The sequence below is a fragment of the Cebus imitator genome, unplaced genomic scaffold (assembly GCF_001604975.1).
Source record: "Cebus imitator isolate Cc_AM_T3 unplaced genomic scaffold, Cebus_imitator-1.0 Scaffold249, whole genome shotgun sequence".
In the NCBI taxonomy this organism is placed as follows: Eukaryota; Metazoa; Chordata; class Mammalia; order Primates; family Cebidae; genus Cebus; species Cebus imitator.
In genome coordinates, this window is record NW_016107564.1 from 3,135,542 (window position 1) to 3,149,230 (window position 13,689).

A 13,689-nucleotide genomic window follows, 5' to 3' on the forward strand; every position below is an offset into this window, starting at 1 on the left:
CACTAATTTTGAAACTTCAAACAATTAACTCCTAATAAAAACAAAGTCTAAGCCTTGGCTCTACATCAAAAGATTGGTGAATGTTTTAAGTTCCTTGCTTAAAAAACCTTCTTAATTTAGGCAACACCCTATTAGGAACACACATGGAAAGATGCCCATGATGCAATGTTAAGTAAAAAGTTTAAGTTACAAAATATGTAAAGTATCTCCCTTTCCCCCTAAAAAGGTGCAATATATTTGAGAGCATGTTTGGGAATGATTTTGAAAGGATTGGCCCCATTATGAATGAATAAATCTAAACAGTGATCATCATCGCTGCAACATCAAAAAAGATACAACCAGAAAATATCCATCTCCTGATGCAAATGTATGACATTATCTATAAATGTGCTTTTCCCCAGAAATGAAGCTGAATTTGATCTCTAGAAGTACTAGTTCACAGGAAATATGGAAGACAGGGGAACATGAAAAAAGAACACCATAAAGATGCAACCAGCAAAATGCAGCCTAAAGGAAATACTGTAGGAAAAGCAACTTGGTTCTTCAACAAATAAATTGCAAGAGGGAAAAAGACATAAAGGGGCACCGTATAAATCAAAAATAGATGTAAGGAGGCTGGGTGCAATGGCTTACGTCTATAATTCCAACACTCTGGGAGGCCAAGGTGGGTGGATTACCTGAGGTCAGGAGTTCAAGACCAGCCTGGCCATGGTGAAACCCTGCCTCTACCAAAAGTACAAAAGTTAGCCATGCATGGTGGCACATGCTTGTAGTCCCAGCTACTCGGGAGGCTGAACCAGGAGAATCACTTGAACCCAGGAGGCAGAGGTTGCAGTGAGCCCAGATCTTTCCACTGCACTCCAACCTGGATGACAGAGTGAGACTCTGTCTCAAAAAAAAAAAAAAGAAAAGAAAAATAGATGTAAGGAGATACATCAACCAATTGCAGTGTATGGGCATTATTTGTATCCTGATTCAAACAAAAAACTTTTAAAAATGCATCTAGAGAAAAATCAGTAAAACTGAACATTTCCTGAATGTTTGATTATAATGAAGATATACTGTTAACTTCCACAGCATGATAATATTATTGCTCTTGTTTTTAGAGACATATACTGAAATACTGACAGATGAAATGACAGAACAACTGGGATTTGCCTCAGTGTAAAGGAAGGGGGTAGGAGGAGTGAATGGTATAGAACCAAAGTAAGACTGGTCATAAGTTGAAAGTTACTGGACCTGAGTGATGGATAAATAGGGGCTCGTTGGACTCTCCTCCTACTTTTATACATATTCGAAATCCTCCATAATAATGTTTTTAAAACATTTGCTGGGTATATGCACTTGAGAAACTTTTTGGTACTATTACTAGATATGAAAAAATGCATACCCCATGCTGCAGCAATTCATTCCTAGGTATATCCTCGGCAGAAATGTGTACATATAGTCACTAAAACCCATAGGAAAAATCTTCATAGCAGGACTAAGCATAATGGTCTCAACCAAAAACCCCTCAAATGCCAATGCAGCAGGAGGATCAACAAACAATGGTATATTCACATAATAGAAGAGTATACAACGAGAATGAAGATTTACAACTACAAATTACAATATGGATTAATGTCATAAAATGTTGAGCAAAAGAAGCCAGAAACCAAAGAGTATATATGTGAGATTCCACCAGGAGTAATCTATGCTATTGAAAGTCAGGTGGGCATTACCCTTGGGAGGATGCAGGAGACAGTGACCAGGAAACAGGAGGCAGTTCTTCCGTGGGATGGTTCTTTTTCACGATCTGAGTACTAGTTACATGAATGCGATTTGTGAAAGTCATCAAGTTGTAAGCTTACACATACTTTTTCCATATGCATTATACTTTATCATTGAAATTTTTAATATTTTTTAAATTTTAAAAAATAGAAAATTCTGATTTAGTGAAGTATGGGATGGAGCCCAAGAATCTGCATTTCTCACAAGCTCCCTGGTGATGCTGATAGTGTCGACCCCAAAAGCCACACTGTGAATAGGACCGAGCTAAGCCACTAGTGTCCAAATATACACAACAATTTCCAGAAACAAACTCAGTGGTCAATGCGCGCTCCCCCTGCTCTCCTTCATGTCACTGTGGACAGGGTTAGAGGTTTTCTTCTGACTGATGCCCAATTTCCACTGTCTGCAGCATCCTGAAGGCATGACAGTGCAGAGCCTGTGTGCCATCTGCTCCAAGCTGCTCCCCGGTTCATGTCCTCACAACCTGCCAGACATGCAGGGAACCAGCCTCACTGTTCCCCAGGTCGTGTCCTATAAGCCCATCTAAACTTGCATCATTCAGACCTCAGTTCCCTCTGCCTGGAAAGCTGTGTCTTGAACTCTTCGAAACAGCTTAGTTCAAATGCTGCTTCCTCCAGGAAGCCTTCTCTTACTGCCTCCACCATGACCAACCCCTCCTCTAGACAGCTGTGAACACTATTCATACCTCACAGTAAGCACGGACCAGCCTGCCCTGTGTCACAGCTGCCTGTGGAAATGGAGGTCTCAGCTGAATGTCAGTTTTTTGAGAGCAAGGGAAGCCAGTCAACATCATCCGCCCAACAGCGTCAGGCTTGACGTCCAGTAGATACTTGCTACACATCTGCAGAAGTGAAACAAGCACTTGGAATCAGACAGTTGGGTTTCAATCCAGTTCCATCGTTTTCAAGAAATATGACCTTGGGTGCAAGGGTTAATATCACTGAGCAGCACAGGTTACTTGGAAAACTAACTAAAATAAAATATAGCAGGAGTGGCAGGCTGAGCGGTGTTTCCCAAAATGATGGCTCCAAGTCCTAACCCCAAGACCTGTGAATGCTGACTTTACCTGGAAAAAGGGTCTTTGCAGACATAATTAAGTATCTTGAGATGAGATCATCCTGGACTTGGGACTGGCCCTAAATCCAGTGGCAGGTGTTCTTAGAAAGGAAGAGACACAGAGATGGCCCTGTGAAGACAGGCAGAGATGACAGTAATCCTGGCCAGGCCAAGGAACACCTGGAGCCGTCAGAAGCTAGAAGAGGCAAGGAAGATTCTCCGCTAGAGTCTTCAAATGGAGCGTGGCCCTGCCCACACCTAGATTTTAGACTTCGTGCCTGCAGAACCACAAAAGAATACACTTCTGCCATTTGAAGCTGCCTGGCTTGCGATAATGTGTTACAGCTGCCCTAGGAAACCAATAAAACGAAGGCCAAATAAATACTTCTTTTTTGGCCATGTCATCACCAAGACCTGAGATTAATTTCAAAGCCTTTAATAAATATGGATTTTATATATTCATATTTCATATTTTGTTTGATAAACACATATATAACAGTATCTACCAAGTGCTATTCTAAATGCTTTATAAATATAATTTACCTAAATAAATATTAAGATGACCTGAAAAGCAGGTACTGTTATTATCATTTCTACTTTACAAAGGGAAAACTAAGGAATAGAGATTATTAAGTAACTCGTGCAACAAGGAGCTCATGGATGTGAGTTAGGGTTCAAATCCAGGCAGTGGCTCCAGAGCCACTGAGTATGGGGCTCCTTCCTGAATCTTGATCCTGGGCGCAGGCCATCTGTGCCATCTCTCCTGGAAAAGTCATCCTGCACTAGGCTCTGACCTGGCACCACCCTGCAGACAGACCACACTTTCCTGCCCTTCTCTAAGGGTAAATTTCAAGACTTCATTTCTGCTCAAGCCCAATGGAAAAATGCTATTTAATACCACGGTGGCTTCATGCAGCAGCTGCTGGTGGGGCGGGGGTCAGGGAGGCTCTCCGTATTTACATTCATACTTAATTGTTTCCTGCAGGTATTGAAGGCCTCCTGAAAGGATGTCATCGCTGAAGATCAGCAGAGCAGGAAGCTTTTCTTCTGGTGTCTTTTGCTGGACATTTCCCAGCTGTGCACAGCCTGTCTCAATGATTTATGTAGGACAAGATAGGAACCCATTTCAGAGGGACTTTGCAGGCTAGGTAATAGGATAAAAGTCTCCAGGACCAGTTTTTCAGTTTGGTTACAGAAGACTGTCCTATGAAATTCAAGACACACAAGGAAAATTAGGAGTGTCTATTATAATCTGCAGACACGTCACCTCCCACTCAAAACCACCCACGCACAGGTCACTGGAGACATCAAACAAAATCTGTGCAGCAGATCTTCTCCTCCATTGAGGCAACAAGGTGCAGTACAGAGGGAGGAGCCTGTGCTTGGGAGGCACGGGGCCCTGGTCTAACCCTTAGCCTTCAGGGTGTGTGACCCTGGACACTCCGTAACCTCTCAGTCTCGCTCTCCTCATCAGCAAAAGAAAAGTGGCAATGATGAACCTGGCTTGCCTGGATTCAAACCCTGCCTCTGCCACTGATGAGCTGTAGGTCCCAGGACAAGTTATTTGATCCTCTGAGCCTCAGCTTCCTCCTCTGTAAAATGAGATAATAATAGCACTCAGTTCCTGGTGCTGTTGACTCGCCTAAATCCCTGAAAGCGGGCATACAGTGGTGCTTACCCTTCTGACTGCTGGGATGCAGCTGTAGGCTGCCCAGCAGAGTGACTGACATGGAGGAGGAAGGATCAATAGATATCAGTTCATTCCTCTGTGACCTAATTTGTGGCTAGGCCCATTGCCAGCATGAGTCACACGTTCTAAAGGCGACAATGCTAGCTTTGTCTGAATTAAGTAAGGACACGCAGATGTTGGAGTCTGATTCTTCATGGACATGGGCATAGACACGGCGATTTGGCTGCCCACTCAGCCGCCCTTTTCCTGGGCACTGCTTCTCTCTGCCTCTGAGACCATGGTGACAGTGAGGGCCCACAGCAGCCAGGCTCACACAGATAACCCCAGCCATGTGACTCAGTGGCTCCATGGTTGGTGATTGGTTCAGGTGAGCCAGAGGCCCTCCCTGGGAATTGAGAATTGGGATAAAAAAACAAAGAACTCCCAGTCATTCTCCAAGAACCTGGCCTGAAACCTATGATGCTGACAAGCTGGTTCTCCACCTCATGGTGGGGTGCAGGCAGCCATAGGGAGAGGGGTAGGGGAGGAGGCACAGCGTAGATGCACAGAGAAGCCAAGATGGGAGGCAGGGAGAATCCGAGTGAAGGCTGGCCCCTCCGTGGTGGCACATATGTCACTTAGGGCACTGAGACAAACTGGAGTCCTGATGAGAAACTCCCTGTTTTCGACTACCTTGGCTACGTTAAATAAAAATGATAGGAGGCCGCTGTTTTGGACTAAGCTCCTGTACTAGGCCCCAACAGAGCAGAATAAAAATCAAAATGGAGTCACCCATGCCAAAGTCACCAAACAGAAACTGAGTTGTTATCGGGTCTTCCAAGAAATCAGGAGAGACAGATAACAGCCTATTTCCCAAACAGGCCAGTTTCTATTGGCATGATAATGAAGCTCCCTCCATTTTCGGTCCTTAACCTGAAGTCACTTGATGTAACCAGTTATTTCCCTCTTGCTCTGTCTCCATGTCCCTGCCTTATAAGGAAAGTAACTTTGAAATGACCAGTTCACTTTATGTTCTTTGTTTCTGCTTTCTTCAGCCCTTTTTCTGACTAGTAAGCTAGGCTCTGCTGGACTCGCTGCAGCACTTAGTCAATTTTATGGAGTAAAGTGTTGTCCAATTCTAGAATTGCTAATATAGCCAATTGAGATCTATACACTAAATTTGTTATAATTTTGTCCTTACAGCTAATAGGATTCTGTTACCCGCAACAGAGAGAGCTTTTATACACACTACAACATCCTGATGGCCTCTCAAAGTCCATGGAAACAAGGCTTACCTCTCCACCTTTCCCACTTCTACCAACTCACCCAATTTCACTCCCACATGTGCTAAATCCCAGGAGCAAATCAGATTCACCTAAAATGTTTTTACAAATAGGTCGACCATCCTAAAATCTAATTTTAAAAACATACCAACACCAGGCATGGTGGCCCGCCCCTGTAATCCCAGCATTTTGGGAGGCCAAGGTAGGTGGATCACCTGACTTCAGGAGCTCGAGACCAGCCTAGCCAACATGGCAAAACCCATCTCTACTAAAATTACAAAAATTAGCCCAGTATGGTGATGTGTGCCTGTGATCCCAGCTACTCTGGAGCCTAAGGCAGGGGAATTGCTTGAACCCCGGAGGCGGAGGTTGAAGTCAGCCAAGATCACGCCATTGCACTCCAGGATGGGGAACAGAGTGAGACTCCATCTCCAAAAACAAAAACCAAAAAAACAAAGCAAAACAGGGCAGAGAATAATTTTAGAGAGCTTATATAAAACTAACAACAGAGGAGATTTTTTTTCTTGCTTGCTCCATTAGAATAGCTCAGATCTGGGTCAGAACTTACGCCAAGTTCATCACAGCCACATACAATTGAAAGTGGCACTACTCATCATCCACATCAGACAGCCTTTTACGATGCACACTTTTAACATGCAAAAATTACTATTTTCCGTACTAACCCATGGTCGTGTTAGAAGCATCATAGTAAAATAAAAGGAAAATACACTCAAAGCAGCTGTGTATTATAGGAGAAAAAACTAGTCCTAGAGATGAGAGTTTCTCAGTCTGCCACAAGCTAACGTGTGCTCCTAGGGATAACATTACTGTTGTAAAGCCTAAAATCAGTGCTTGAGATACTTTGCAGACCCTGTGTTTCCATGCATCAGCTGATGCCACCTAGATAGATAAGCTGGCTCATCTGCCTTGTGGCCCCCACCCAGGAACTGACAGAGGAAGACAACAGCTTCTATTCCCTATGATTTCATCTTCGACCTGACCAATCAGTGCTCCCCACTTTCTAACCCCTCCCCCAAACAAATTATCCTTAAAAACCTTAATCTGTAAATTTTCAGGGAGACTGATATGAGTAACAATAAAACTTGCATCTCCTATTAGCTAGCTCTGCTTGAATTCAACTCTTTCTCCACTTCAATTTCTCTGCCTTAATATATCAGCTCTATCCGGGCAGCAGGCACGAAGAGCCCATTGGGCAGTTGCATGCTTCAAATGAAAGGATATATCTAGGAGAGAACAGCTTCTATGCAGACATTACTTCACAGAGGACCTGCCCTGAAGTCTTGTGTCTGGTTAATGTACTAAGGTATTCAACTAATAAACAATATATAGGACTCAATCATGCACACACTCTCCCTCTTTCTCTGTTTTGTTTTTTTGCATACTGGATTATGAGGCATCTATTTATGATTTGGTGCTTGTGAAACACGCTGGCCCCAAATGGAAGGATAATGATTGTCTTATATGTGTCCTCTACATTGCAAAGCACCCAGTGGGCACTTTGAGACTACTAGGGAATGTAGTAACTAGGTGAAAGAATACAAACACATGGGATGATGGAAGAAAACCAATACCCCAAGATTCATCTGTTAAATACAATATTATATTATTTAAGCAACCTAATAATTTTTCCTCCCAAAGGGGTAATGCTGGTGTGCCCTGGTCTACGGTTGAAACTTGAGAATTTCCTTCTCCAAGGAATAAGTGTTGATGAAGGTTAAGAGACAAACTAGGCTAATACCCTCAGATTATACTAGGATTACAATTCTTCAGTTCCCTCCTTCAGTCTAACAACGTTGTTGCAGTTAAAAACCTTGTAATGCTTTGGAAGTTGTGTAAGCTAAAAGACATCTTCTAACTTGATTACTAGAAGGAAGACCTTAAAATATACTGCTTTTGCTTATTTTAAAAAAAAAGAAGTATGAGGAAACCTTCCAATCAAATCTAAAGGGACCAAAATAGAGCAACATATGGAGAGACTATGAGATTAACTAATTACATGATATGCCTTAGAATGAGACATGGGAAGCTTTCCAATCTTTTTGAAGAAGTCATTGTAAATTCATATTCAATGACTGAATTCTATGCCTTTTATATTTAAAAAAAAAAAGAAGCAAAGGCTAAAAACACTAGTAGGAAAATAGTTTAAAAGAATGAATAAGACCTAGTATCTGATAGCACAACAGATGACTATAGTCAATCATAATGTAATCGTACATTTCGAAATAACTAAAAGAGTAATTGGATTGTTTGTAACAAAGAATAAGTGTTTGAGGGGATAGATACCCCATTTTATATGATGTGATTATTATGTATTACATGTCTTTATCAAATATCTCTTAAACCCCATAAATATATATACCTACTATGTACTCACAAAAATTAAAATACATTTCTTTAAAAAAAAAACTAGTAGGTATTTTATTCAGTAACACATATTAAGTCTCCAAATAAGCCAAGAGATATCTATTTAGAAGAGTAAATTTGAATCCAATGTTAATAAATAAACTTAGCTAATTTTCTACTTCTGTGTTTTGGATTTCCAAAGTTAGTATTTTAACAGAAACATAAACAGTAAATAGCATTAGTTCAGAATTCTCTTCAATGAAAATAAGCATTTAAAGTGATTTGTTTCAGTGAGCTGAAATTTAAACGAGCGAAATATTGACAACTATACTTCGATCTATTTTAATTGCCCAATCTAAGACAAATAAGTGTTAAAGAAATCAATGAAAATGTATTTTAATGAAAATCTATAAACTCTCCATCATATAAACAAGCAATGAGGCTCACTAAATACATTCTCTCTTTTCTTCCCTCTCTCTCACACAGAGGCAGGTACACACACCAGTAGCCTCTTACAAACAGTAGTCAACCAGCTAATGAAAATGATAGGAAAGATTACTGCAAGTTTTATGGTCAATGATTGTATTCAAATCTTTGTAGCTAAAAGAACAGGCTTAGGACAGACTTAAGCCAATCAAAAATTTAGATGCCAAACCCTAGTAGCAGACATTTCCCACAGACTATTTTTATTTTCATGATCCCATTTCTATGAATACATATCCTAAATTCAGAAGAGTAGAGAAAACAACAAACACTCAGAAGGCGAAAGCGGCAAAGAGCACTGTGTGTGAAGAATAACAGCACTGTGGCATGAAGATTCCGGTAAGTGCCCATCCTCTTCCTCACACCCAAGCTCTTAGCACTGAAGAAAACAGATGATCAGGTAAACATGTTTTCCCTACCCTAAACAATGTCAAAATTTGCCTATTGTGGTGGGCAGAAGACAGTTAAATTTTTAAGCACTGAGGTGGCCATCAGATGCCAGATGATTATTCATTTCTCCTTTGATGATACACAATTGCATTTTTACCCCAACTTGAACTTTTACTCTAGCTTCACTCTTACTTTTTACGCTAACCTTGCTTTTACTTTTACTCTTTCACTTTACTCTAAGTCCCTTACAATAATTCATTGCTCTAACCCAAACAAAGCCAAAAAAAAACAAACAAAAGGTAAAGACTCAGAAGACCAACACAGCAACATTGTTTGCTTCCATTTCTTACAATAACATTCCTCACAACCTGTTTAACCTGGTAGAAGTCTTCTTAACCTCTGTCTAAATGCTTTCTGCTTCTGTGCAAAGCAATCACTAAAATACTGAATATAGCATGTATTGATTGCATTGACATTAAAAAACAGTATCGTAGGTGTGTTTGGGGATAAACCCTATCTTTGCCCGCCATGGGCACTTACCTTCTGGGAAATCACGTGGCTGTACCACATAGAGAAAGATATGCACCAGTTCAAAGAGAATGCCAATGGGTCCAGCTTTATGGGAGTCCTGGGTCTCATAATTTGTTGCAGGCAATTCATAATTCCAAGCCTTTGGAGCATCTGTGGATGAAGGCTGCCCTCCCGAAAAGGTGTTTCCGCACAGCCCCAGTAGCAACAGGGAGCCGAGTACGAGGGCCATAGCTAGCAAGAGCCTCCAAACATGAGGTAGAACTGGGTGCCTCCTGCCTCAGAGCTTCTGGGAGCCTTGGGGAAGACAAGTGTGTTCCTGAGCAGAAGAGGAGCAGCAAGCACTGGATCTGCTGAATCTTCGTTTACTGGCTGGGGCTGGCTTGAGGTGAGGGATGTAGAAGAATGTTCTCCAAGGGGTTCATTCACTCAAGGCACCATCCCTGGCAGGGAGAGAAACAGCAGGAGAGTCATCAGTGCATGTAACCTGCCTGCACCCGGAGCTGCCTGGGGAGGAGGCTGCAAAGCTTTAGAGCAAGGCCTTTAGCCTAATCCGGATAGATCAGTGGAAACCAAGCACACAGCCTGCTCCAGAGCTGCAGGGCAGGCACTGGCATCAAAGCCATGACTCAGAGAAGATCCTTCCTCAGGAGGGCCACACTCAAAACACAGACCCTTTTTGGGTTCGGGAAATACCAGGTATTGTAGAGAAGGCTTGGGACCTTGGAAACTAACATTTATTGAGCACCTACTATATTCCAGGCACTGTCCTTCGTGCTTCACAGATAGAAACGAGGTCCTCTTTGTTTAAGGCATTATCTCATTTTGCAGATGAGGAAGCAGACACAGAAAGAATTCACCTGTGACTTGCCCAAGGTCACAGGTGAGTAGCCATGTAGCGATTCAAACCCACTAATTTGCCTTCAAAGTCCAAGATCTAACAATGACCTCAACACACTGTCCCTCCCTCCCAGACTCTAGTAAGAGCCACTGAGGCCCCCGCAATCGAGTATATGCTTATTTCTTCTCCAAGTGTGTACTGTTCTCCTTGACGCTTATATATACCTTACTCTGCTTCTATTCTACTTAGTTGCTCACTAATCTCATTTCAAACACCCCTCTCTCCACTTTGCCCCCAGTCCAAACTAGAAGGGCATGGCTTCAAGGATAAGGACCACACTGTTTGAGGCAGGACACATATGTGTCACTGGAACCTGTCTTTCAAATAAGCTCACCAAGTAATCCTGATAGAAACCTTCAGCCTAAGATACCACCTCGACAACTAGGGGTCTCGCAGATGAAAGGCACGGCAGAGGGAGAAAGACAGAAGAATCCTAAAGCAGCTGTGGCTCCAGCGTCTGTGAAGGGAATGGGACAGAAAGTGCCTCCATGGTGGACCCTGTCCTACTCGTCTTTCAACCCCCAGACCTTAACACAGGGCATGGCACATCGTCGGTGTTTAGTAAGACCCTGATGAGCAGCTTCTTTCACTAGTGGCACCAACCCTGGCAGGCAAAGAAATAGCGGCAGTCACCAATGCAGGTAACCTGACTGCACCAGGAACTGCCCCGGAGAGGAGGCTGCAAAGCTTTAGAGCAAGGCCTTCAGCTAATCCAGGTAGGTGGGTGGAAACCAAACACAGCCTGCTCCAGAGCCACAGGGCAGGTGCTGGCATCAAAGCCAAAATATGCTATTTCCTTGTGCCATTTCATGAGACTAGGCAAATCAGCATAGAACCTGGGAGGATCTGGAATGTACCACTCTTCCTGTCTGTATTAAGTGTTCTGGGGCAAGAGCAAGCCACTGTCATTTTGCGAGCTAGATACATATTTACTAACTTTCTAGATAAGTACAGGGTGCTCCTGAAACACACACTGTGAGAAAGGGAAGGGGGATGAGGAAGAAAGTGATATACTTTACAAGAGGCCAGAGGACCCACTACCAATATTCCAAGTCAAAGAAAACTTCGTACAAGAGATGGGATTTCATGAGCTATTTGAGCAAAGATGTTAATTCCTGTCTGATCCCCTCCATTGCCTCATCTTCTAAGTCCTGTCTCACTCCAATTACTCCTGCACAAAGCTACCAATATAGTGGCCCTAAACTCTTCCTTTGTCAAATCATGGGCTGCTGGCATCCCAAGTGGCTGCCAGTACTAACCTCGTGCCCCACACGTCAGGTTCCGCCTCCATCACACCCACAGTAGACACCACGACCCTGGTGTTTCCAAAGGGCTCCCTTTGAACATGTACTGCAGGTACACACATACCATGTGTACTCTGTATCGTTTTTTGTTTTTGTTGTTTTTTTTTTTTTTTTTTTTTTTGCTACAGGACAGACAGAGAGCTAAGCCTCCAGCATAGCAGCTGGAAGGATTAAAGGCTCAGATGCTGAGAAAGGCTCTCTTTCTGGTAATGCCACCAAGCCTCGGCCCAGAGAGAAACTTCCCAGGGAAGAACTAAGAGCAAATAGGCTTTCCAACTCCCTTGGTGACAAAAAGGAGAAGGGAAATTTCCAGTGAGATGAAACACAGCTGCTCCCTGCAGCAAAGACAGGAGACAATCATTTGAGATCGACAGCGACTAGAGTTGTACTTCCACATTTCTCTACATCTTGCTCCAAAATGTAGGTCCCTAGGAAGTTTTAAAGTACATATTAAGAAAATATTAAAATCTCATTAAGAAACATTGGAAGCTGATTAAAGTCAAGTCAAAGAGGAAGTTTTTCATCTCGGGTTTAATAGGTTGTGCCAAAAAGAGAAGCTCTGAGTCTTACCTGGCAAACCCCACTAGGTCCGAGAACCACTGAGAGCAGCATCTGTCTCAAGCATAAAACGAGGTGTTTACTTGAAATGCAGATTACTAATGCACCTAATTTCTGGGATGAAGCCCATTAATCTGCATTTTTAACAAGCTGTCCTGGGGACTGATTGTTCACAACTAAAGTTTGAAAACAGCTCTGTTCCTGGAGTACTCTGATCCTGGAGTATCCACCTAGCCACTTCATGCTGCTTTCCAAGGACACTTCAGGCTTCCAAACATACTGCAGAATAACAGATATAAGGTGAAATCTCCCCAAATGTCCCTTTGATGTTGCTTTGAATTGATCTATCCCAGCTGCTGTGCAGGTTCCTGGCTTATTTCTATACCCCCAGGGCCTGGAACACAGCTGGTACTCAAAGAAAGGACTGCTACCTGCCTGGGCAACATAGTGAAGCCCTGTCTCTACAAAAAAAAAAAAAAAATTAAATTAGCGAACATAGTGGTGCACAACTGTAGTCCCAACTACTTGGGAGGCTGAGACAGGAGGATTACTTGAGTCCAGGAGGTTGAGCCTGCAGTGAGCCATAATCACACCACTGCACTCCAGCCTGGGTGACCTAACATGATTCTGGAGTCCAGAGAACTGCATTTCAATACTGGATTAAAAGCAAATATGGTGATCAATCACTTTCTTTTCTTCTTTCAATGGAAACTCTCAGAATCTTTCTTTTTAAAAAGGATCTTTGTTGTGGACTTTTGTCATCTAGGGTGCTTTTTGGAGGCACATGGGGGCTACACAACTTCTGATGCCACCTTTGTGAGTTGAGTGGGAGGCACCTCTGCCTTGGATTGTGAGGCCATCAGAAGTGCCCAAACTGTGAACTGGTGGGGCTGAGCCATGCTGGGCCAATCAGAAGCTTTATTCTGGGCCTGGGCCTGCACACTCTGAAGCAGGACAGTGTCTAATTCATTCTAGCCATGATGGCAGCAATGCCAGCAGCCACATCCAGGGTCCTGCCCTGGCAGCCACAGCCATCCACCCATCAGGGGTCCCATGGAGTGTCTTGGATTCCTAAGCCTGGCTAGCCAGTCTTCCTGCTACTTCCGTAAGTCACCCAGGGCCCATTCTTCCAATAAGTCCTTTAATCGACAAAATTACCCCAGTCTCAGCTTCCACTGTTTTAACAAAGTATCCTGACCCTTAACCAGTCTCAGAAATAGCTCTTTGCTTCCTGAAAAACCTATTTCCTTTATATTTTAAATAGTACCAACAAAACAACACTTGGTTTAAAGTTTTCGGCTTGTCCTTTGACGCATTTGTTTATTTCGCTGTACTAAAACACAAAGAAACTGTCTCGTATAA

General features: G+C 42.9%; 1 protein-coding gene across 15 annotated transcripts in view; it reads right to left on the bottom strand.

The window, feature by feature from the left end:
- Positions 1-13,689, bottom strand: part of PROM1 (prominin 1) — a 106,691-nt gene that overhangs the window by 90,393 nt on the left and 2,609 nt on the right. For 7 of the 15 annotated variants that reach the window (XM_037727943.1, XM_037727946.1, XM_017498742.2 and 4 more), the window contains exon 2: positions 9,577-10,007. In XM_037727943.1, coding sequence (XP_037583871.1) covers positions 9,577-9,796 — 220 coding nt within the window. In that variant the 5' untranslated portion in view covers positions 9,797-10,007. Of the gene's footprint in view, positions 1-9,576; positions 10,105-10,680; positions 10,687-10,872; positions 11,133-11,724; positions 11,833-13,689 lie in introns of those variants that run through there. The other 8 variants (XM_037727950.1, XM_037727948.1, XM_037727941.1 and 5 more) reach the window with 4 other exon arrangements.